Source organism: Solea senegalensis, linkage group LG8 (assembly GCF_019176455.1).
Source record: "Solea senegalensis isolate Sse05_10M linkage group LG8, IFAPA_SoseM_1, whole genome shotgun sequence".
Classification (NCBI taxonomy): domain Eukaryota; kingdom Metazoa; phylum Chordata; class Actinopteri; order Pleuronectiformes; family Soleidae; genus Solea; species Solea senegalensis.
In genome coordinates this window covers 13,708,893-13,734,397 of record NC_058028.1, presented here as the reverse complement: position 1 = coordinate 13,734,397, position 25,505 = coordinate 13,708,893, and the positions used below count along the sequence as shown (strand labels likewise).

The window sequence follows — 25,505 nt, the reverse complement described above, 5'->3', positions numbered from 1 at the left end:
GATAATTGATAAAAAAACGTACATTTACTGGTCCAGTCTCTGAAAAAGTGGGAAATTCTCTGTAATTTGGGCTTTAAATGTTCCATACAAAGAGGATTAATGCAAACGCACACATTTGATTTTATTTCCTGTATTATTTTTGTTTTATTTATCAGATTTTTTCTTCGTATTATCGCTTACTCAAAGATACCACCCCCGAGTATAGAACAACAAAGTGCACAATGTATGCCAAAAAAATAAAGATTGATGGAAGTAAAACTCTATTCTAAATAAAAATAAAACAAGTCAAGAACAACTACTGCATAGTCTTTATTTTGAATATATCTGCAAGAGTAGCAAGAAAGAGGAAAAAAGCAAGCAGGTAAAGAAGAAGAATGTTACGATCACAAACTCAGAAACCATATTTTACTGCTGCGTCCTTCATTCAACGGCTGAGGAACATTCGATTAATATCAAGCACTAGTAACAAGATGGTGTCTCCGCCAAGAAGTGAGATATTTAAACTGTACTTAAATCGTTAATAAATCAATCACATTCGTCACTCTGAAGTAGAGAGAATCTCAAAATAATTTGAATAAACCGTAACCTGTATGTGTCGTTCCACCACCATTAGTCTTAAAACATTATTTTCTCTCAATCAGTTCCCTCAAAAGTCCCCGGTCAAACATACATTTTAACCTTAAACAACACGTCCTAATAAATGTTTTTAATGTTGTTTTCTGCCAATCATTTCACAGTGTGTGCGTGCATGCGTGTAGAGTGCGGTCCTCAGTCTAAACTTGACTGTATACTGGTGTGTTACACATATTTTATTACACTTGTATAATGACAATAAAGGTCCTTAACTCTTAAAACAACCGTTTCTTCATTGATTATGTTCCACTACGGATTCTAAATTCCAGTTTAACTCAGAAATAACACAGCAAGGCCCAGGTATCGTGGTCCCATTTGGTCTGTGCAGAACTACATTTTAACGCCATTCAATTTGACAACAACCACCGATATAACCTACGGATGATTGGCTTCTATTCATCGTAGAGTATGAAATAAACTTAACTGCAAATGATCAAGGGTCAAGAACTCTATTCGGGAATCAATCCTCCCTTTCATTGAAAGCTCATAGCCCCAAACTGCCCCCTAGTGGAGATATCAGCTATTGCAAAGAAAAAAAAGGTGAAGCCTTGTTTTTATGAGGAGCACATTTAGATCAAAGTGCCTCACGACATTCACTATGCGGCAGCTTAGAGGTTTTGGTCGTTCTCATGGAAACGGTGGAGGTGGTCAGCATACCTGGAGATGAGAGAGATTAAAAACAGGATTAAATGTAAGGATTAAAAATGAGTTCATACATGATTTAGAAATAGTGGCGTCACTTAAAGCCACACACACACACACACACACTCACTTTTTAGCACAGAAAGCGGAGCAGTCTCTGCCAATGCTCTCGCTCCAAGCAGTCTTGTACAACACCTGAACAAAACAAAGGGTGGGACAGTTAACTGTTCTGTTCTTATGAAGCTAAACACACAGTTGTACCATCAAATCCTCAGATTTATTACCAAGAAGACCAAGCAATGCAGGAACAGGGTGTAGAAGAAGGCAATGGTTCTGGCCACCTTGTTGGAGAGAATCACACGTCCCTGAGAGACACACGGAACAAATGAATAACAAGTGACACCAAACATGAACCACACAGTGTGTTTGTGTGTGGTGTGTACGAGTAACCTTTGACCTTATGAGCGCAAACCATCTCCTTTTCATGTATTGTTAAAATTAAAAATGGCTATAAAATCTAAATTATTTTTATGCGTGTCTACGTGTGTTTGTTTGTTACCAGGCTCAGAGTTGCCTTATCCCAGGGGCTGAGGCTCAGGTATCGCCGCTGACGCTCCTGCAAACATAGATTATTTTAGACTCAAGAAAACAACCACAGTTTTTGGAAAGTGTGGAAAAACACAAACACACATAGTTAACAACTTAGTTTTAACTAATTCAGCTCAAATGTTTCCAAGATTTACTTTCAACACAGCCTCAAAAATGAGACCCCGACATTCTGCTAATGCACCACTGTGATGACATGTGACGCAGAAAGAATCACTAAAAACACCAGGAAAATGTCAGATTGTTAGATCTTGTGTGTGACGTGAAGGTGCATGAAGGTGTCTCAAACCTTCTTGCTGAAGGAGGCGAATGGATCCAGTCGCTCCTCATATTGGGAGGAGTAACGCATTACGGTGTCATCACTTCCTCCAGACTACAGCACAGAGAAAACACACAGGTGTGAATAGTTCAGGTAACATAAGACAAAAGAAATCAATAGAAAAATCAATGCTGCCACAGTGACACACTTTGGTGGGGTAGCTCTGCAGGAATTTGATTTTCTCATAGAGTTTGATGTTGTCTGCTCTCAGACTGTCCAGTTCATTCTGCAGGGCCTGCATGGTCTGCTGCAGAGAGCGATTCTCCTGCAGGAGACAGAGGAAACAAAGGGATGAGAAATGAGTCCTTCCATGAAAAGACACAAGAACGCACAGCATGTCTGGGAGCGTGTGAGTGTGAGCGCGCGTGCGACTCACAGCTTCCAGCTCCTGGTTGCGGGAGCGGAACCTCTCCCTTTGGCTGGAGATGATGGAGAGCAGCGAGTCCATCTGGCCCTGAGGAAGCTCAGGATGGGGGTTCACTCCTGAACCTGGAGGAAACACAGACACCATCATTTACTTTCCTCTATTTATACAAAAACATATGTCGTCACGAGTGAGCGATGATAGTTTGAAAATGGGTCAGTGATCTGTTTTGCTTAAGTGTAACTTCAGTAAACAAATCAAAACTGGACTCTGGCTCATGTAAGGAAACTTCTTTGCCTAGTTTGTCATAATAAAACCGACTGAATCCTTAATCATCAACAACCTTCAGTATTTACACAGACATTACATTCATTTGCTTTCCCCTCGATAAGAACGACGCATTGTCAGAGTCGAGCTTATTATCCTCCTCAACAGACGCTAAAGGATTAAAAAAAGCACAAAAAAGGCGCATTTTCTGTCAAAGACTTAACTGTTCTACAAAAATGTGGCCAAATACACAACATCATTGTCTTCTCGTGATATTTTTGTGTTTAGCAAAACAGTAACATTCAGGTCTACTGAACAAGCGACTGACACTCAATGCTAAATTTGAAACAAAGCAATGAACAAAAACAATGTCGTCATTAATATTTTTGATGGCATCATGTGGTACTGAACATTCTTTTTTAAAAATCTATAACAATAATTATTGATCTGAAGCTTATTTTAAAAGGTTAAAGTGCATATCAAAGTGGGTATTTTACCCAAATTGTGCAGCCTTAATGTACAATCATTGTTATAAGGCCACAAAAACCTTATTTTCTTTGACTTTTCTGAGTAAAGGCGACACGACACAAACACACTGTTTTGTAACTACTTTGATAAATCAAAAAAATTTGTTTTTAAAACTAGGTACCAGTAAACATGGCTGTGGCCTCTTTAACCGGCTCCGGGATGTTCTCCATGTTGGTGACCTCTGACCCGTCTGCGTCCGGGCGTGGCAGGGAGGGCATGGCCTGGATGGTGCTCAGGTCGTGCTCCAGCTTCAGGATCAGCTCTTTCTGCTCCGCGCTGGTACGCACCGCGGCCGAAAACTCCACCTGCAGATCTGCATAGCGGCCTGTGGGGAGCAGAGAGAGAGAGTGAGAGAGAGAACGACGGAAGAGAAGTTAGAAATTATTTTTTCCATTCGGACGTCTCGTTTGTCTTTAGATTTTATTTGTAGTTCCAAATATAACTCACCCGCCACAGCTGAAACCCCCTTTTTCTGCCCCACAATCCTTCCTACTAATCTGTTTCTCTGAGAATACTTATTTCCCAAAACAAAGCATTTGCTTTTCTTAAAATAAAACCCACAAAAAAAAACCAAAACAAACTACCACAGCACACATTTAGTATTTGTATAAAAGAGATTTACTTCAATTATCACACCTAGGGTGCATGTGAATAATAATGATGATGAATCAAATGTCAATCATAACAAATACATTGTGAAAGTTTCATACAGTGATATTGCTTTTCAATGTTGTAGAAGGGACTGTTTTACAGTGCTGAGAACAGACAACATGATACGTTTAGTAAATAGAAGAAGATAAAGAAACAATGATACATGAGGAAAAATGAAAGGGAGAGGAAACCCTGGAGGACAAAATAAAAGCATCTCAGGAGTGACAGAAGTGCTCGGGAAACATCTTTCAAAAACAATTTTTTTTCTTTTTTAAACCATCCCTTTACAGTCATGCAGCCTTTTGTACTACAACACACACGTACACACACGCACACACTCACAAAATAAGCAGTGGGACAGGTTATGTTATTATTACTTCCACATTGCTGATGATAAGTTGGAGAATATCACCACGAAAAACACTCTGAACTTGATAAAGCCTCGACAAGCATCTTAAAGCTTTCCAAAGGGGGTCAGGGGGGGTGGGGCGGGGGGAGGGGGGTGAAGATCTCCCCAGGTTCATTTGGTTGTCAGACTACACTGTGGTTTCAAGCTATGGGTGAAGTGGAGTGACGACATACATTAAAGTGTCAGCAACCTTTCAACAGAGGAACTACTTCACTATTTGGCTTTTTGCTTCCTCTTTTTTTTTTTGAAGTCTTTTAAGTGAAATGTCTGTTGTTCCAGAGCTGATCTCAGTGTTAACGTTGTACAGTCGAGTGTGAAATAACTGAAGGGGTAAAGGTTTAAGACTTCAAATTAGCCAATGTGAGAGGTGAGCCAAAAAAACCAAAAGCCTGTGGGTAAAGTGAGGGGGGGTTTGAGGGATGAGTGTATTGTGCTGTATTATGTGTGTATGTATTACTGAGTGTAATATGCATACAGCACCACTGATTTGGAAAGTGTTTCCTTACAAAACCCACTTCATAAGATATATTCTAAAAGTATTACAAAAAACATCTGAGGTTTTTTTTTTTTCTTTCTTTCTTTCTCTTTTCTTTCTTTCTTTCTTTTTTTTTTCCTGAATATGGTGACCAGTGCTGCTGTTCGGGCTTCCATTACAACTAATATGTCAAATGAATAACCACTACTTCAACAGATCATACAGTAAAGCTTTACGACTTCAGAAAACATGATATGATATACAGCATCTGTTACACCTTTACAATGTTATTCAACAGTGTATAGAATCATCTGATTTAAATTTGTAGAAAAATATCTGTGGATCATGGAAAAGTCCTGAATCGTCCCTTCTCTCCTCCTGCCTTCGAACAAAAGCATACTGTGACAAAAAGTGAATCAATAGCTACTTGATCGACTGTATTTACACGTCTCTTTTCCAAATAACCATTAGAATTGGCACACGTCATTTTCAATACCTGTAGTGCCGTTATTAATGTCACAGCAAACCTGACACAAACAGAAAAATACAAAATGCCCTATGAATAAATTCAGTGTTATTACAGTGTACGCTGTTTCTGCATGCTTCTTCCTTCATTCAATGCTCTGGCCTTTTTTTTTTCTCGCTGCTAGTTAGGTTGTATGTACAACGTAAGAAATGCATTGTGGGAAAAACAACTGTCTGAAATAATAAGACCCAGGACCGAAACGTGTCTGCAGGTCAGTCATAAGAATACACAAGCTCATTTTCTTTTCTCTCTTTCTCTCTCACTGTTTCACTCCAGCAATTATATACAACCCTCTACAGAGAGCTGAGAATAGGTGACGTTTACGTACCACTTACAAAGCATATTATGAGGAATTAATCTGGATCAAAGACGTCGGGACATCTGATTATGAACAGATCTGGCGAAGTTGTCTACATCTAATGACATCACTAGTTTGGTGCCCTGCTTGGCAGTTAAAGGCACAAATCTGATGATCTCACACGATTTGGGTGAGTTGATGGATCTGGCTATAAAATGGCTAATGGGTTAAGTGCTTATACTTTACAGTAGCTATTCATCACAATAAAACAAACTGTGGTTATCCAGTCCAAGCAGTCCAACAGAAGGCAACCAGCCTTCAAATAACTCTGCAGAAGACTGACTTGTTTTTGTTTTCTTTTACATCAGTCGTCCACAGGAAAAGCAAATGTTTGAAGAATTTGAAAAGTATCAGATGCGTCACAAATCCAATTTTAATTAATGCATCCAAAAGTGGTGTAATGAAGTTATTTTAGTATCTTTTGACAAGCTGCCAATTTATCTTGATTTAGATTCAGGAAAAAAAGGGGGCTTAAGGATGGACTGAGATTTTGGATTGAAACCAAAACAGGTGTTTACTCATATTATCTACAACTGTACAACGACGATGTCTTTGTGTCACGCGGTCACCTGCAGTTTGAAATAAGGGGCTGCTGTATAGGAATGCAGTACATCATATATAAAACGGGGTGTACAGCTATCTTGTGTTTTTTGTTTTATTTTTTTTTTTAGTGTTAAGATAGGGAGAAGAGTCTGTGCTTGGTTCTCAACCGCTTTTTAAAAAAGGCATACGTTTCCCTGGATCCAGGGATCGTATTCTGCTGTAGTGTTTACAGACCCTGTCCTTAAGGTTAAGTCTTCAAAAACGATTATAATAAGTGCTTCTTTTTTTCTTTTTTCTTTTTTTTTTTTACAGACTGCAATATAAATTCTGCATAATCATAGGCTGGCTTTCTCTGTTCAATCTGGCATAGCACACCTGCTAGCTGGTACACTTCTCTAATCTCAATTTGGCAGATATGACCTCTTTCAAGTTAAACACTTGTTCTCAAGTTTAGGTAATTTCCTTTGACCTATTTGACAAAGTGTATACATTTGGACCTGTTAATTATGTCAACGTGATTAATGAGTGGTCAGACTCTAAAGAAAGCTGCATGTCCTGCCAAGCGTTAGTGTTGGGCTTTCCCAAGCAACAGCCAGAGCAAAACAACAAAAAAAACCCAAATACATCATCATCATTGGAGAATAGAAAACAGGAAAAGAGATATGCTATCATAAGTTCACCGATCTTGATATGTCCTTTGATTCTCTAGCTAGCAATTTAAGAGCATAACTGTTGTGGTAAAAGCTTGATGTTTACGGGAGCATGAACTGTAGCAAAAAACATTTTTTTTTCAAAGCTATTGAAATGACACTAAACTTTAGGATTCATGAATATACAAACAAATGAGAACTAGTACATCTTTGTAAATATTAACCAATACTGCCGGCAGTCTATACGTCTAATAAAAATGTTACTTGCCCTCAGGAACAGTATAATCCCTTAAAAAATAGACAACTCAAATGATAAGACATTAAATGAAAAATACAGCACCTATAAATAAGCAGAATAAAAACCAAACTATAAATGCAAAATAGCAATAAAACCAAGCTACAGTAAATCATAGTATTACACTACTTTGTGACAAGATTAATGTAATGGTAACGCATCAAACAGCTTAAAGAAGGGTGTCAGTTGTGCACTAGTAGTGTGTGCAAGTAGATACGAAATATGACTCCACTCATTGGAAACACTAAACACTCCTCAGTCACACACACTTGTACACAAGCATGGATTGACAAGCATGCGCGTGCACGCACCCTCACACACACACACACACGCAAACACGCAAACACACAAAGGGGAGGCAGTGGGCTGACAGGCACTGAGGGCTTGTGTGGGACAGGGAGGAGGTGATATGCCTTATAATTTGTAGTGTATACAGTAGAATTTAATGCAAAAGACTTACATCCCTGGATTCAGGAAAGACTGGAGGAGAGTGGCAACAACTCACACCAGGATTGTGGTGAATTCACTTTGACGGCAGACTCATCAAGTACTGTACATTGCAATTCGTTTGCTAAAAACCAATCTTTTCAGTCAATAATTTCAATATTATTTATCTACCTCTCTAATTTAACTGAGTGAATTGACCTCAACCCTGACTTTCATGCAAGCAAATACAAATGCACACAACACACACAACAGATACACACACACACACACACTCTTCCTGATTTGGCCTATAAAAACGTGTGTTTGTGAACAGAGAGAATTTGTCATTGGTGTGCATATGCACGCACGCACACACACACACACACACACACAAACACACACCCAGCAAGTCCAGTGCTGGTAAAGCTGTGACGTGCACAACCTAAAACAACAAGAGACACGTACAGTATCACCATGTCAGACAGCTACAGTACTACGTGAAATTCATCGTATCGTATTTCAACAATGCAACATGAATCCATTCTAATTTGTTGTGTTTTTTTTCTTCTTTCAAAACAGTAACTTGTTATTCTCTTATTTTCTGCTCTTATTTTGTACTAATTAAAAATGCTTCCTAAAATTCCCTATTTTGTACTCTTTAGAGTCAATAGACTGTGCAATCTCTTATTGGCAACCAAATTGCAATATCAAAAAAGAGATCATCCTTCAACCTTAAAAGAAGGGTTTAAGGAGGCAAAAAGAGGGTGGGTTCCTTCCTTCCTCGGCAGATGAGTGCGTGTGTTTGTGAGGAATTAGAAATCCTTCTGGCCATCACATGGCTGTCAGCAGGATAGGATATGGGACAGGACAAGTCAATGTTCATCTTTCTTACATCAGTAACCATGGCAGCTCAGCCAACAGGCCTTACACTACCCTCTTAAGAGTGTAGGAGTGAGACTTAAAAAAAAAAAAAGAAAAGAAAACATGCTGCCATTGAGAAGAGAACACACACACCATTTTGGGGGTGTTCACATACAAACACACACACACACACACACACACAAACACACACAGGTGCACACACACAGGTGCACACTGACACAACCCCTGACATACAAACACACACGCAGTGAGTGAAAAAGGCAAAGGGTTTGTAACAGTCACTCTACAGTGTGAAAATGAGGCGTCTCACTGAGTGAGGGGAGGTTTGTGGACACTTGGGAGGTGAGAAGAAGAGCGGAAAAAATCTCCTTTAAGAAAGTGAGAGTTCTTGTAAGAGAGTTCCTGTCTCTATCTATCATCTATCAGTGTCTATCACTGTGACAGCTGCTGTGTCAGGCCTTGCCTGTGTTACTGAGTCCAGGTTTCAACCCCAGCTGTGGGTCAGACCCCAGCTCAGGACTAACCAGTCTGGTGCACCAGTGGCTGGTGATAGGGGGAGGTACAGCAGGGCCAGAGGCCAGCAGGACGGCTAAGTGCTTTTCTCAGTACAAAAACAAAACTCAGTTTAAAAAAAGGAGACACTTATGTTCTCTTATTTTGTTCTTCTAGGTATTCAGTAAATCTTCTTTTTAAGGGCTTTGCCAACCACTCTTTGTTTCTTTCCTCTCTGCGGAAAGCTTCTATTTAATAAAAATGGCTGCTGAGCTTGACTTTGGCTGTGTCCACTCTCCGACTGGAACAGAGCAGGAGGGGTCCAAGGTTAGAGGTTGTGAGGTTATGAAACAAGAGGGTTGAAGGATGGTCAGGAGTAGCTAGAACTCCCACTCTGAGGGATCCTCTTTGCTGGCAGCCTTCTCCAGCCTGTGGATGATGTTATTGAGATTGGCTGCTTTCTTCTTGCGCAAATTGTTGTCCCTGGGGTTTCTGGTAGGGCCAGAGGCTGGGATGTTAGTACTAGAGGCATGGCCGCTGGAGGACGCTTCTGTGAGGCTGAAGAGCGCCAGTCCAGCCTGTCCACAGCTGGAGCCTGGCCCGGCTAAGCCTGAGGTGATGCAGTCTATCTGAGCAGGGGAGTTATTAGAGCCCCCTGCCTCAGAGTCAGCCTCCATATCGTGGTCTTTGCATGCTCCTCTGTGATCATCCAGGCTAATGCCCAGTCCCTGGCGTAACTCCATTGTGCCCTCAGATTCTGTCCCATCGCAGCTGTCCCCCTCTCCTGATTTGGACCCACGGAGGGAAGGAGAGCCCCCTTCACTGCCAGGTCCTCCTACCCCTCCAGCAGCCTGTATCTCCTCTATGAAGAGTTCTCGCCGAATACGTGACCTAAAGGAGACACGGATTGAGTAGTAAATATTTTGCCAAGAAGTTATCTACAAACTTATCTACACTTTTCTCAGTACAACATATTTACAAATACTTTTATATAGAACAATTTTCATGTTAAATTTGATTTAAAATGAAATAAAACTCGATATTGAAGTGCCTCTTTCATCCCGGTGCTGACCTGTAATTATGAAACCAGTTGATGACAGTACTGGTCTTCAGATTTAGCTGGGAGGCCAGCTCCTCGATGGTTTTAGGAGAGGGGTAGGGTTTCTGCTGGTAAGCCCTTTTTAGGGCCTCCTTCTCCTCAGGGCCCAACACCACCCTGGGTTTCTTCAGATGCTGCTGTCCCGGACTCTGGGAGCCCTGCATGTAATCTGTCGCCACCAAGCCCCCGTCCACAGAATGGCTATCACTCAGGGAGCTCAGCCGCCTCTTCATGTAGGCTGTAAAGTGACAGGAAAAGAGAGAGGTCAGCTTTTCACACACAAAAAAAACATTTACATCATGAAATGATTTCAAGACTGGATTCTGTCTCATTGAAAGAAAGTTGAAAAGTAATATTCATGTGATGGAGGGAGAGTTCAGTCCCAACAGTTAGAGTATAATAAATCAGCTGACTGGACTTGAGTTAACTAACAAAAGTTAGTCGACTAATCAACTAAAAGCCGACTGACAGGCAATTATTTTTCAACATTTTTACATTGATTAGCGGTCTGACTTCATTTGCGAAGGACACATTATTCTCATGACAACTTAGAAAACATTTCTTTGTTCTTTTCTGTGTAACAAAGTGCAAAATTCTGAAAGGCCACTCAGTTTGTCAGTGTCGCCACATTCTCTCATCTTGCATGATTAATCAATGTATCTGAATCTGTCTCCAGATCATCATCCTCATCATCAACAGTTAGTATTTTCTTCCTTGAGCCATAACTCCATCCTGTTCTTTATTATTTATGCTGCGCACACACAGACAAATGCAGCCACAAACATAACCTCCTTTGCAGGGGTGATAATGGGTTTATTACCGACTTGTAAATCAAATTAATAATAAGCTGCAGCCCTAGGCTAATCTATATTATTCAAATTAGTTTGGAACATTGAGCATTTATGTTGATGTTCTCTAGAATGGGAGATTTCCTATCAGCATAGAACATATTTTCCTGCTGGGCTCAGTGTTAATACCAGTTAGTCAGGTGATCTTGTTCGTTAAGTTCCTGTGGATATTCCATGTCTGACAATTGCATCCAATGCGAAATGCTGCGATACCTTTTGTCCTTTGTGACACTGTTCTGAATATCTCTCTACAGTAGCACCACCAATTGCCACTAGGGGGTGCTGTTACTCAAAAAATGAAACAACCATATTATCTCTTCCATTTTAAAGCAAACAAGGAGCACCATTCCCTCCGGGTACCAGCAGCTGAAAATGAACAGCTCATGGCAGCTTTGCTTAAGGTTGACATTTTCTCAACCCCAGTGCAGGCTGCCAGATATATTAGCATAGCAGGGTAAACTCCTCAGAGCAAGGTTAGCACAACTGTGAAGCTTGTTTGCTGCCTGGCAGGCTTCTACCCTCAAGGGTGAGAGGTCAAATATGGTTACTCTGGAGTGGGTCCATGTCTTTCCTTTGGGCTTTGCTGCTGGACAGGTCTATTCTCTGTTGCTATTTGAATGCATTACTTTGGGGTCAATAATCTAAAACGAAGTAGAAGGGACAATAACCCTCTTCATTTAGCCCCCAAACACGGTGTAAGGTCAGTTTTGTTTTTTGCCCCTCTTGTGTTTAGTTCAAGATATCAGCAGTTTAAACTGATCCTATAAGCTTGTGCCAACTGGCAGATTCAAATATGCATCTACAGAGAGAGATTCAAACAAGCAGTAAAGGCCTGAGGAGGTGTCAACTGAAACGCTTCTCATTCACTTTGAACACAGCAGCGTTAAGCATTGACAAACTGCACTGTGGGTCCGTTGCTTCCCCTTAAGTTGACAAACGTTCAACTTATAAGTGGCAGTCAATCAAAACACAGTATGCAATAGGGCAAAGACTAACAATTATGTTTCTGTTTATTCAGAATAAACTATAGTAACTTTATTAACAGGAACAACAAATAGGGAAGTCAGCTACTTATTAACAAGACTTTAATATAATAGCTTGGCTGACTACTTTATCATAATATCACGGCATTCAATGTCCTCTTATTTCTCCTCGTTATTGTGTGTAATGGACTGTAGCTTGGGACTTGTCACATGGAAAGCCTCATATGTATTAATGTACATTAGTCTGGTCAAGTCTGGCCACAATGGAATATTATTTTAATTATTAAAATAAACACATGTGGAGAGAGGTACACAGTGTAACATGTTTTTAGGTCAAAGACCGGTGTCAAGGAGCAAAGAGGAGACTTATAGCTCAACCCACATGAAGCCGGCTTTTTGCTGGCATTACTCATTGTTTACTTGCGGTGATTTTTTATTCTACCTCCTCACTGCAGTGCAATATATCCTGGATGAGCCCCCAGTGTAAATAAATAAAATCAATTTACTTTGAGGACATCCTGTCAATATACCCTATAGGTTACCAACAACGCTACCATACTCACAGTTTAAACCCTGTGTAAGTTAACCGACTATTTTACCAGAAGTATACCGGAATACTCTGGTATCCCAAGGGAAGGGCACATAAACATGGAACGGTTGGAGACGGTTATTTTATTACTATTCCTAGTTCATTGCATTGTTTGCCAGAGGCAGTGTTTCAATTAAAAAGGTTGACAATGCCTAAACAGTAAAACTCCACGTCGAGGAATTCTAATCAAGGAAGTTGTCAATTATGTCAAATAATCTTTGCAGCCCTTTTATGCAAATATACCAACAGACGCTCACATGGACCTTTCACACCAGGTTGTTCTCCCCATTGCCTATGAACACACTGCACATCACATCACCATCACTTTAGCAATGTGAGCAACGCTTACTATGTAGTCAGCCATGACAGACACTGTTCTGCTAACCTCAGCCACAAAGCGCCAGACCACCCAGCTTCAGGCATTAAAGCGACGCAAATCTGTGAATCCATCGTAAATGGTCACTCACTTTGTCCGGAAAAAGCATCATATACAGAATGATGGTGATAGAGTGGGCTTTGGGCCAACAAATGATAGAAATATGAGCATATAGACACTGATGATTATGATGATGATGATGATGACGATGAAGAGGAATGCTGATGACTGTGAGTAAGCAGGCCCCTGGCGGTCCCCTAGCTGTCACATCTAATACAGTACATGATGTCTGTGGTCCTGATTGGTACTGACATCACACCAAGATGATTGTGATCTGCACAACATGCTCTGCTGTCCTGCACAAAGGATATTGTGTGTGCAGATGTGCATGTGCAATTCAAGTGCCACTGCTTGTGCCTTATTTTAAATGTATTTTAAATTTACAAGAGGAATTTATTATTGTTATTATTATTATTACTACTATTTCTGAAGGCATGTTGCACCATATGGAGAATACTCTTAGTTCTCTTGAGTGATCTTCAACAACACACCTTTCTTTTCCAGGCGTTTCATGTCCATGAGTTTCTCCACACTGTGTGGATCCTGGAGCCACAGCTGCATGCGGACAAAGGGCTCCCTGCCCTTCAGACTGAGCTTGTGCCAAGGTTTGGGCCTGGCCAGCAGGTCTGAGACAGAACCCTGAGTCAGACCCAGGATAGTCTCCCCAAACAGACGCTGGCCTGGTTAGGATCAAGAGAGGGGAAATGAAATGGTTATTTCAGTGAACTGCTTCAATGGCTGGATTCTTGAATGGGAAGGGACGAAGAAAGACCAAAGAAACTGCACACACAGCAGTAAAACACAGCAGAAAAGAGTAAATATAACTCTCTGTTTCTTACCAAGGTTATTATCAGTCAGCACCTCCTTAACCTTCTTGGTGATAGCATAAGTATCAAGCTCAGGGGACATTGCAACCAGCTCCTGGATACTGAGACCAGAGTGACCAGGTAGAGGCAGCGGGGTGCCGGGCTGAGACTCCCCACCAGAGGGATCATCAGATGGAGGTTTGACACTGGAGGACTGTGAGGCCAGTGGATCCCCAGAGAGACCATTGACAGACTCTTCGGTTGAACTAAGGGGCGACTCTGGAGCGGGGCTGCAACTTGCTGATGTCTTGGGAGTACCCTCTGCTTGAGCAGAACAGACAGGGTGAGAAATTTCACACAGGTAAGAAAAAAAAAATCAGTTTCATCTTCTTCTCCTGCTGGGCTTGGGAGGGACTTCAGTCAAACTACATCAACTAATTTAGTCCTTGTTAAACAAACAGCAAAAGTGCTTAAGTTTTCATTTTGAAGCCTTTTTGGCTTTCTCCTCAGATTCCTTCATCTCCCTGCCTCTGTCTGTGTAGTACTGCTGTGCAGCACAGCAGGCTGGAAGAGAGCAGTCACGAGGAGCTGTCAGTGTACATTAGCTGCTGTTTACACCCCCAGAGAGAAAGAGAGACACACACACATGCACGCACACACACACAGAACTGCCATCTGGTGTTGCAATACTAACTTGTCTATGACATGACAAACCAGCAGCTTGCTGGCTGACACTGCTACAGCGCTGGGGATGGGGGGATGGTATGAGGAGAAGAGGGGGAGGGGGTAGTGGGGTGAGTGGAGGACGAGGGAGGTGGCTAGAATGAGTGACAGAATGACAGTAACAACTAGCCACAAGCTCTAATCAGTCTTGCTGTGGCCCAAGAAACCTGGTTATGTGAATCCATATAGTCTGTGCTAGTATGTTTGTATTTGATTTGTTTACCTTGGTTCTGAACAGGCTGGATCATGTTTGTGTTTTGTCCCTGGTCTCCATTGAGCCACGGTTGCAAGCGGAGATATGGCTCTCTGCTCCTCTGGTTCAACTTGTTCCACGGTTTGTGCCGGGACAGACTGTCACTCAATATTCCCTAAAACACACCAGGAGAATGGTTTAGACATGCTACTACTGTAGAGTGAAAACAGAGTCATAAAAAAACACAGAAATGGACAAATAAAGCACACACACAAGCGTTTACTCTCCCGCCACTCACCTCTTTGGAGTCCTCCTGGTTGTAGTTATCCTCTCCTATCTGGTTCGATATGGTCCTGCGGGGGTCTGTGTGCATGTTGCTCCACCATTGCTCTCTCCAGTAACCCACACCCCCAGAACTTCCAGAGCGGCCTGAACTCTCAGAGCTGCGACCCAGCCTGAGACCTCCGTCAGTGGACATGTCAATCCCTGAAGAAGCTCTGCCCTCTCTCTTCACGTTACAGCTGAAGTCGAGGATGGGAGATGGGGATGAGGGTGAGGACAAGAGGGAGCTGGGAGGTTTCTTGAGGGAGAGAGCCAGAGGGTTGTAAGGAGGTAGAGGGGCAGTGAGCGGAGAGTTCAGGAGGTCCCTCTGAGACAGTGATATAGAGGAGGAAGACGAAGCTTTGAGGATGGGCTCCAGTGCTGCCTGCTGGGCCTCCATCTCTCTGCGTGCTTGCTCTAGGATGGAGCGGATGGCCTCATCTGATCCACTGCCCCCTCCAGTTCCAATCCCACCCCCACCCCCTCCTTTCAGTCCTGCATATGAGGTTTGAGCATTAGACAAGTCTGTGGAGAGAGTAGAAAAGGGCCATCATGAGAGACTCTGACAAACACTTGCAGCCACAATGCATCATACTCATTGCTTTGACTCCTCTGGAGATGACAAAAGAATGAGGACTCACCAGCTTTCTGCACCTGCAGCTCTCTTTTCGCCTGCTCCAGAATGGACTTGATAGCCTCATCTGAACCCGCCTCTGGAGTGCGGACACGGGCAGTAATGTTACCTGGAAGGAAAGGAAGAGGGAATGGGAGGAGATGGAAAAAACTTGTCAGATTAAAAGCAGAGATAACCAACTACAGAGCTGGTAAAGAGAACAATAGCAGGGCCTATAAGGACATCATATAATTACACCATAGCACAGCACAAAGAACAACATTCCCACCACTGAGCTACAAGGCAACTACACTGGAGGGTTTGTCGTAATTTCTCTAGTCCCTTTGGAGTTCCCACATGCACACGTGCTACAGGGTTCTTGGAGTAAATGCTCCCCACAGAATAACAACTACTAATAAAATCCCTAAATACACATGCTGGCTTTTCCTTTGACGCAAGTCACTGGAACTGTGTGGTTGCCTTCAAGGCACATTTGTATCTGTATGCCAGCCTGCATATTAATAAAAGCACACACACACACACACACACACACACACCATAGATACAGTTCACTCCAACACAAACATGCCACACAGACAGAACGTGCTACAATCTCTGTGTGTGAAGGGGACAGACCTGTGTGTGAAGCTGTATCAGAGAGGGCTCTCCGCTTCGGGACATCCTGAAACACTCGGCTAAGCTGGGGCTGGCCTGAGCCCTCTGTTAAGAACAATATACCACACACTATGTTACAGCACTTGTGTGTTTTTTTCTTTTAAAGCTAGACTATATGGTGCCCTATAATGAGCTGCAAAATATGTTGATACTTCCATCCAATGCACATCATAGTGCCATAAATGCATTGATGTTTACTATCTGAGGCCCTGGTAGGAATAAAGTCTATCTCTATAAGAACTACTCTACACTACACAGACATAGTATATAGATACATCATTCAATAATATATATTAAACAACTCATTCCAGCTTTATTGTCAACACAGAATGTCTTGGTGTTAGAGTGCTGTATTTTTTTGCACCACTGAGGCCACCTTCAATCAGAAATCTCATGATGCGTTAAAAGAAGCAGGCCCAAGCTAATCGAATCTACCTGTAGTTAACAGTACCCCTGCCTTCCTCCGAGTTCTCAGTGATCAATATTATTGATGTGTGAAAGGTTTCTGTATTGACCACAATTGCTAGCAGAGGCTCTTGGGATAAGCATATGACGAGGAACTCACTCAAAACACACAGGTGTGGCACAGGATGGGAGTTAAGAAAGAGAAATGAAAATAAAAAGGTACTCCATATTGACAAGCTAATCAATGTGCTCGGTGCAGGGCTGTACGCACATACCACACACTCGCACGCAAGACACACTCATGCAAAACAAGTGAACACAAGCTCGCACACACACGCACACACAAAGACACACCGACTCACCTCTCTGCCGTCCCTGGATGCTGCGCAGTGCAAGGATGTTCTGCTCATCAGCGAGAAATTGCCTCATCTTGTGGAAGGGCTCCTTCCCCCGGATGGTTAGCTTGTTCCATGGCTTGGGTCGGGCCAGAATCTCACTGACCGAACCCTGGGACAGTCCCAGCACATAGTGGCCAAACACACGCTGGCCAATGTTGTGCTTGATCAGTTGCTCTTTCACCTGTCGGGCAATCTCTGCTGTGTCCATGTCCTCCCCATCCAAAACACTCCCTGTGGTAGCGTCAGAGTGGCTAGGTGACGGGGAGGGGGCGCTGCCAGCAGTACTGCTCCCATTAACAGGAGCTATGTCTGGGCTGGCTGGAGGTGGCTGGGGACTGCTGGCTGCTAGAGGGATGGCAGCAGACCCAGAGCCAGGGGTGGAGGTAGGGATGGAGCTGAGGGTTGGAGTGAAGGGGGTGAACAGTAGAGCCCCACTGGGGATTCCAGATGACTCCTGCAAGGCTTTAGAGTAGAAGGTCTGGAGCAGCTGCCGCTGAATCAGGGAGTTCAAAGCCATCTTACCACCCACCAGAGGGAACACAGGGGAGTAGAAATCCTGTCCAATGCCTGTAGGAGTGAAAGGGTGCGTTTCACCACCGCTGGTGGTGGTGGCAGAGTTGAGGGGGTCCGTGTGAGAGCGAGACATTGGGAGCTGGGAGGAGGAAGAAAAAGAGAGAGGGGGAGGAGGGGGCGAGGAAGAGGGATCGCTGGGCATGGTCTCCTCCTTCATTGCAGACTCTTCTGTCCCTTTTCGCCCAGCTGACCCTACAAGAAAGGTCAAACACACCATGCATTATGGGGGAGTCAACAAAAAAGGGGTTCCAAAAGAGAGAGAAAAAAAAACAAAAGTTATCTTAATCAAGTCTTTTACAAATTAGTGAACTTTGTTTCCTTTTTTGCCAACCCCCCCAGACAAGTTGCCCATGCATTTGTGATTTCAACCTTTCTTGTAAGCCACAGCCTGGAAGGAAAAAAGGACAAACAAAACAATTGACACTGTGCCACTTAGGCAGATTAGCTTGGACCAGAACTCAGTCTCTCTCTCTCTCTCTCTCTCTCTCTCTTTCTCTCGCAGGCAAAGAGAAAGTAATTGGAGAGAGTAAAATAATGTCTTGAGATCACCATGAGAGTCCTCTTCCATGGTGCTGGAGTGTGTGTTCTTAAGCACCAATGTATTCCATTATGCAGTACTATAGATTTTAGTCCATCAAAATACATACAAGATCAAACAATAGCGTATTTGGCTTAACAAAAAAAAACATATGCATGCAGCAAAACAGAGACTGTGAAGGTCTACTGACTGATAGAATAAAAGCCTTATTTCTCTTATTTCATGAACAGTCAGACATTAAATTTTTTCATTCACCAAAAAATATAAAGACATTAACTATTTCTCATGGAGTATTGTGACCACAATCCATCTTGATGGTAAGTGCTGGGAGATATATTGTTTTAATGCATAAGCACAGAGACTCAACATGATTAAGTTAGACAGTAAGCTCCCTTTACTGTGAATGTTAATCAATTCAAAGCTATTCAGCTATGCAAGCCCAAAGCAATGACATTTCAAAACCATAAACACTGTTGCAGAGGGCAAGGTGTCCTCATTTTGTGTACTGCAACTTTGTTACTGTTCAGGTTGACTTCCTGCTGTTGTATTTATAGACACCAGTGATGCACCACAAAGCAACAACATTTTGGAATGTTATACACCTTTGCATTTCTTACACATATTGGCAACCCAATATGGCAAATCATTCAAAAAAAACAACAAAAAAAACCCAACAATAATTTTTAAGTATTCTCAGAGAAAAAGAACAACATACTAAATGTATAATAGTACATAGAGTATGTATGCACTCCCCTCGGAAGCATCCATGTAAGGCCCTACCTGCAGCTGCGCTCTTTCACCTAAGGTCACACGAATGTTGGGGCCTCTGTGACAAATCTCTCGTTTTTGTTGGTCTAAGTGAAGGTTTTGTCATGACCGTGTTGATGAACCACACCCTCGTTAACTTACATTTGGACGGACTTACCGCTGAGCTCAGTGTTAGCGTTGCGCAGAGCGGCGCTCTCAGATTGAAGACTACGGTTCCTCTCCAGCAACAGCACCTCCAGAGGTTTGGATGAGTCCTGGTGGAGCATAAATGAAAGTTGTGTTTTTCAAAACAACTTGACATCAGCTTCCCATTTATATGGCTATCCTTCTTTAAAAAACAGTTTGTTCTATCAGTAACTTGTACGGACTGCAACAGTCACTTTTACCTGAACAGAGTCAGATGCTCCAAACTCCATAGACTTGAGGATACTGAGAAGACACAAAAAAATGTCCAATTTGAATCATAATAATAATCATAAGGACAAGCTATCTCTATTGTGTTACAAATCTGAAATGATATTATATAATATTATTTATAAAATACACAGACAGACACAGACAAACATGAATTACATAAATACACAATTGTGTGATCGCCTCACCTCAGCTCCTTCTTCACCTCCTCATAATCAGCTTGTTTCTGCAGTTTTTCCTCAAGTTCCTGCAAACGATTAGAGATGAGATGAAATACCATTAAATAAAATGAATACAGACAATTTTGGGATGTTTTCACATGTTTTAATGAAAGAGCAAAAACTAAAATAAAATAAAAAACCTGTTTGTACCTTGAGAATGGTAGTCTTGCTGCTGAGCTGCTGCTCTAGCTGTGAGATCTGGGAGCTGGTGGTCTCTCTAAGTTTGGTCAGGCTGGCCTGCAGTCTCTGGACGTCCTCTACCAGCTGGGCAGTCTCCCTTTCTTTGGCTCTCAGCTCCGCCTCCAGACTTGAGTGGGATGCCACCTCCTCCACCTGTTCCTAAAGGACAAACAGAACAACAGTTTTGAGTAATGATGAAACAGCTATAAAACAATGTACAAAAACAGAACCTGGTGCAGTGAAAGGCCACCTACAAGTAGTATTCCTAAAGCAGACAGAAGCTGATCTACACACTCAAATGTCTGCCCCCTTAGTGCAATAATCAGAACTCCATTCCCCACACATCACAGTGGTTTAAGAGAAAATATCTTTGCTGTGATAGTCAGTCATCAAAGTTAACCAAGTCTAACCTCTGCAGTCTACTGTAGTGATCCAATAATCAGTGAATCAATACACAATCCCTGATTGTAATGTTGGCAACCTTTACTTGGAGAAACAATAATTTCATCAACAAATCAATGCATTATTGGTGATTACAAAGCTTGAACTCTGAACCCAGTGACTACAAAGATACAAACATTAATCTCTAATCAGCCACACATTCATTGCATTAAAAAGGCCAAGCTGATCTTTAGCCTTGCAGTAGCATTTTGTCAGCCAACCAATGAATCAGTGTGGCAGGGTTACCGTGTCGGGGTCAGCTTTGGCTGGACTGCTGAGCTGCTGGGATTGGTTACCCAAGGACAATTGCTCTCGAAGTGAATCTGCCTCTCTCTGAGCTGCTTCTGCTCGCTGTAAGGAAAAGTAGAAATGTTATAATTAAGACATGACGATGTTCTTACACTAAAAAAAACTATTTAATGGCACTTCTGTATTATTGGTAAACACACACATGACTTTTACATGTCATTGTCTCCAGCCTCAGGGGAAAACTAAAACCCAACTGTAATGGATGCAGACAGAAAGGAATTATTTACCCTTAGTTTTAAAAGATAAATTAGACATCAGCCACTGCCTTGTATTTTTGTAAAAAACGGCTAAACTCCAGTGTGGAATCATCTGCAGCACTAGCCAACTTGACATCATTAGGAGTTACAGGAGGCAGATTCCACTGTATTCGTAATTGCAACCATATTGAGAGTTGTTATTGACTGGGTGGGAGTTGGACATACCAGTCACAAAATAGAAAAATCATGTTTTTCGTTCTCCTAATAAAAGTGTATAAAAAAAGTCTCTGACTGAGCTAGAGGCCATGTTGTCATCCTCAGTAAATCTCAAATCAGAAGTGTGAACAGTGGGTGTGTTTCTGTGTAGCATTATGGTCAGAGTGGTAGCCTTGAGGCTAATATTAACATTACATGTCTATGTCACCCCTTTAACCACAAATCATACTCTTGGGCTAATAATGAAAGTTAACAACAATGACATTAACAGATACCACAGAAATATTTACAACACTGGGGCAGAGGGTGCACCAGGGGGCTTATTTTAGCTGGGTGGGTTTAATAGGTGTGTTATAAACATGTAAAAACACTGGGGATAATTATTTGTTAACGTAGGCCACATTTCATAAATTTAGAACACAGATAAAATCTGGCCTGGATTGAAGACATAAATCTTTCAAGAAAAATATAGTTTAGAGAAAAAAAACCATAAATAAACTGCCACACACTGCCACCAGAGATAGATAGTGCACTTGTTTGGGACTATTTTCAGCAGTATATTTAATTAAACTCATTTGGTGCTCTAGTGCAAACGATAATGCTCAACATAATGAAGGAATGTGTCACACAGTGCATCAGTGAGGCTCATGAGGTGATTTAGGGTACAGTGGAGCTTCATGATGGGGGAATAATGTATGAATCACTGGTTGTTTTTTTTGTTCCTTTAACATTATTTAATGAGGAAAAAAATACAGAATGGAACTAGATCCTGCACATTTGGTATAATACTTTTTTCTATACAAAACATGAAATATATTTTAATAAGAGACAATAACATTGGTGGAGCTTTACGTTATGAACAAATGTACAGTAAGTATGCTGAGCAGGTTTACCTGATTTGCTCGTTCCAGGTCTGTCATCACCATCTCAATCTCATCAGCCCTGAAAGAGATATTTAGTTTTACTGCAGAGGAACAAGCAGCAGAGCATGTCACAGTGCTCCAAAGTGACTCAATGAAATATAGCTTGATAATGAAAACAAGGAATGGATAAATGGGTAGATGATTCTCAGAGAGAATATTAAACTGTGAAATTGTTCAGAGAACACACATTTAGAGAATGCCAGTACAGTGTCCATTAAGCTACTGTCTAAATTTCACCTTAATCCATTGATTGTGAACTCCATAACCCAAACAGCTTGTATGTGTGCGTGCATACATGTATTTAAGTGTGCGTGTGTCAATGTGTGTGGGTGTGCACATGTAAGCCCCTAAACCCAAGGCACACTAAAACAGAGGGATTACATTAATAGAGCTCTAAGTCCTAATACAGCAGACTAATCTGCTATGAAGCTGTGTGATTGTGTCTGACTAATGGTCTGAATGGAGGCCATGGTTCACCTCTCACTTGCTAGAGGTCAGACAGCAAAAATGTGCCCATCATCCACCTCTGGTTGAAGTTTGGAAAAATAGTAACCCTGTTCCTTGATTAATGTGAATGCCTATCACTTTCCTGCAGACAATGACACATGTGGAAGAAACTCTCAGGACAAACAGTCCTGAACTCAAACACACAATGAATATATCAATATTTTTATAAGAATCATCTGTGTACGCCCATGAAGATAACATGTGTATAGTTACAAAAGTTTCAAGGTATTTTCAGAGCAGTGTAAAGATGATTTTTGCATGTGCACATGTTTATTCAAGACATTAGTCACTGATAAGAATACAAGGGTGGCACTGAGTGCAAAGACGTGAGCTCCCATGTGCACTGCTGTGTCCATTAAGACCTTTTGATTTCATGGCATTCTTTTGATAATGAACTCAATAACCCACACGGCCTTTGTGTTTGTGTGTCACAGTATGAGAAACAGTGTTATGTCCCATAGGCTTGGGTTCTACTGATTTGAATGTGTTTAACAAAACAGACACAGTTGATATTAGGTCAACGTTGTGCCACAGGCAATGCAGCAAAAAGAGTCAGATGTGGGTGGGAGAGCTTTTCACTCTCCGTTTTTATTCTTTCCCCAACAGTTAAAAGGATCTAGTATGCATTTAAGCAACATAATAGTACACTACCTCACCAGCTTTTATCCTGTCTTAAGCTATAGTGTGCCGGACCCATGTGCATGCAAAACTGTGCTCACGCACACACAAATGTAAGGCTTGTAATGGAGACTGTTTATGGGTAGTAATGCAACCCAAATACACCACCATTCCTGCTCCAAATGTGATCATTTAATCAAAGTACAGATGCACAAAGTCTTCTTAAATAACCTTTGGATTTGGCTTTATTTGGGAATTATAAATGAGGCAGAGGGCCAAAGCAGATAACAGGGAAGGGATTTTCTGCGTGTCCTGATACAGTCAGTCAGTCAGTCAGTCGCTGGGCAGTACAGGAACTGTCCATGGGCAGCCAATGCACCCAGTGGAATTACTTCAACCACTGAATAGTGAAGGAAGGGTCCTTCATAAGGTTTGAGCAAACTTATCTACAAGGCTCTCTACAGCAGCCACAGGGAGGAGCTATAGAGTAGATGTGCTGCTTCACTGGAAAAAGCACAGAGGCACACAAAATCACATACTTTCACACACACATTTGTATCATGAAAGCTAATGGGTGCACCCAGTGTCATCAGTGAGTAGTGTAGGACCTCTGAAAAAAATGCCCAGAGCCTCTAAGCTCCAAATGTACTTCCTCCATCTCAGGCAGGCCTTTTCATCTCTTATCATCTTCTCTCTTTTGCTCCTCACTCAACTGCATTTCTCTTCAACCCTTTGCCTGCTTCTATCCTTTACCCCCTACCTGAACCCTTCCTATTGCCCTCTATTTTCTCTCCTTTCATCTGCTTTTCCTTCCACCTCCTCTCTCATCTTTTGCCCTCTCTTCCTCGGCCTCTGTCCTCAGTGCCAGCAGGATATTCCCCTGATTTAGATTTTCATTTCTCCTCTCCCTCCTCTATCACAGTCTTATCCCCTCTTCCTCGCTGTAGCCTTCAGCCCCTGGCTCACTTTTTGCCCTCAAGCTTTCATCACTCCATTCCCTTTCTTTTCTTGGCTTTCTCCACATTGCATTTTCACAGCGTGTTACCTTGGGGATTTCAAGGAGGCTTAAAAGGAAGCCAGTGTGTCAGAGTGTCTCTATCTGTGTCTGTTTATTGAGTACCATTTTGTGTTTGTGTGTACATGAGATGGACACAGGGCAGAAAAAGCCCATTGACTGTTGCCTAATTATGAGCATCACCATTGCTCCCAAAATGGTATCAAGTGTTTATATGTAGAAAGCTGAACACACACACATACACAGCATCCTGTGGGGCTTCAGATCAATATATCATTAATCTTTTACAGGGACTAAACGGGTAAAACGCAGCCAGACAGACCCTCACAGCGGCAGCACAGAGAGGGAGCTATGCTACATCTGCAGGCCTGCCTCCCGCTGATGATCACACACTTCGGGCACTGCAACATCGACCAAATTCTTAGGCAGTGTGTGTGTGTGTGTGTGTGTATTTTAAAAGACAGATTACCCAAATGCAGCAAGAGGATGGTGGATTTGTCACGCAATGTCCTCCTTAGTGGAGATTTTAGAGCAAGTGAGTGTGTGTGTGAGAGTGCTTATGGGGGGAAAAAGCATGATATGGATGCCGTTTGTGTTTTTGTAGAGCCAAAATATATGCAGTAAAAGGGTTAAAATTTGTGTTCAGCCAAACACTGGCGATTTGCTCAGCCAAGCAGTAAACGGGGGAAGGACTCCAAGGACTGGGAGGGTGCAGGGTTAGAGAGGGTTTGTGTGTGCTTTAAAGCGTTGCATTAAAATTTCAGATCACAGCACGCCACATAGTCAAGGACCCTGACTGCCTCAGGCTCATGAGTGTGTGTGTGTGTGTGTATCTGTACGTGTTTGTGTGTGTATGTGTGGGAATGTGGGTGGGCATGTGTTTATTAGCTTCTGTAAGCAAATGGGGCCTACTATATCTTTTCAAAATGTGTTTTCTACTGACATAAAAGGAAGAGACAAGGGAGGAAAAAGGAAGTGTAAAGAAATGAGAGAAAGAAGGGGCAATGTGGTCAAAAGGACAAAAAAATGATGGGGTGATGGAGTCTGAAAGACTATGAAACCTATTGATTATAACCATTCCACTGCATGTAATATCTTCCCGTGACCAGTCCTCCAAGTCCCACAAATGGACAGTACAGGAGATAAAAGATAAGAGCGTGGGAGTGAGGGAGGTAGAAAATGGGGAAAAAAAGTATTGTGAGGATGAGAGCAGAGGGATCAATCTGTTTTTAACAGCCAATCAATTTAACAACTCTGTTAATGGAGACAGAGTGAGGGCATGGTAAATGGGGTAGGGGAAAACCTTGAAAGCCAAGTTGACACTGTCGTACTTTTGAGTATGGAGTGCGTGCAGGATGTCTTTGATCATCTTGCATAAAAAAGCTCATATTTCAGTGAACGAGCAATTTGCTCCAGAAGTACACAAATTA

At 42.1% G+C, this 25,505-nt stretch overlaps 1 protein-coding gene across 4 annotated transcripts in view; it reads right to left on the bottom strand.

Annotated features, from left to right (window-relative positions):
* Positions 1-328: 328 nt before the first annotated feature.
* Positions 329-25,505, bottom strand: part of cux1b (cut-like homeobox 1b) — a 62,549-nt gene continuing 37,372 nt past the window's right edge. Inside the window, exons 9-23 of one of the 4 annotated variants that reach the window (XM_044031375.1) lie at positions 21,906-21,954; positions 20,537-20,641; positions 19,820-20,008; positions 19,637-19,695; positions 19,421-19,463; positions 19,192-19,288; positions 17,120-17,920; positions 16,314-16,397; positions 15,706-15,807; positions 15,042-15,589; positions 14,774-14,918; positions 13,861-14,151; positions 13,513-13,701; positions 10,139-10,403; positions 8,772-9,957 (exon numbers count right to left, since the gene is read on the bottom strand). In XM_044031375.1, the coding sequence (XP_043887310.1) occupies positions 9,447-9,957; positions 10,139-10,403; positions 13,513-13,701; positions 13,861-14,151; positions 14,774-14,918; positions 15,042-15,589; positions 15,706-15,807; positions 16,314-16,397; positions 17,120-17,920; positions 19,192-19,288; positions 19,421-19,463; positions 19,637-19,695; positions 19,820-20,008; positions 20,537-20,641; positions 21,906-21,954 (3,478 nt within the window). In that variant the 3' untranslated portion in view covers positions 8,772-9,446. Of the gene's footprint in view, positions 1,291-1,405; positions 1,471-1,559; positions 1,641-1,834; positions 1,892-2,170; positions 2,255-2,348; positions 2,466-2,576; positions 2,690-3,480; positions 3,685-8,771; positions 9,958-10,138; positions 10,404-13,512; positions 13,702-13,860; positions 14,152-14,773; positions 14,919-15,041; positions 15,590-15,705; positions 15,808-16,313; positions 16,398-17,119; positions 17,921-19,191; positions 19,289-19,420; positions 19,464-19,636; positions 19,696-19,819; positions 20,009-20,536; positions 20,642-21,905; positions 21,955-25,505 lie in introns of those variants that run through there. The other 3 variants (XM_044031376.1, XM_044031378.1, XM_044031377.1) reach the window with 3 other exon arrangements.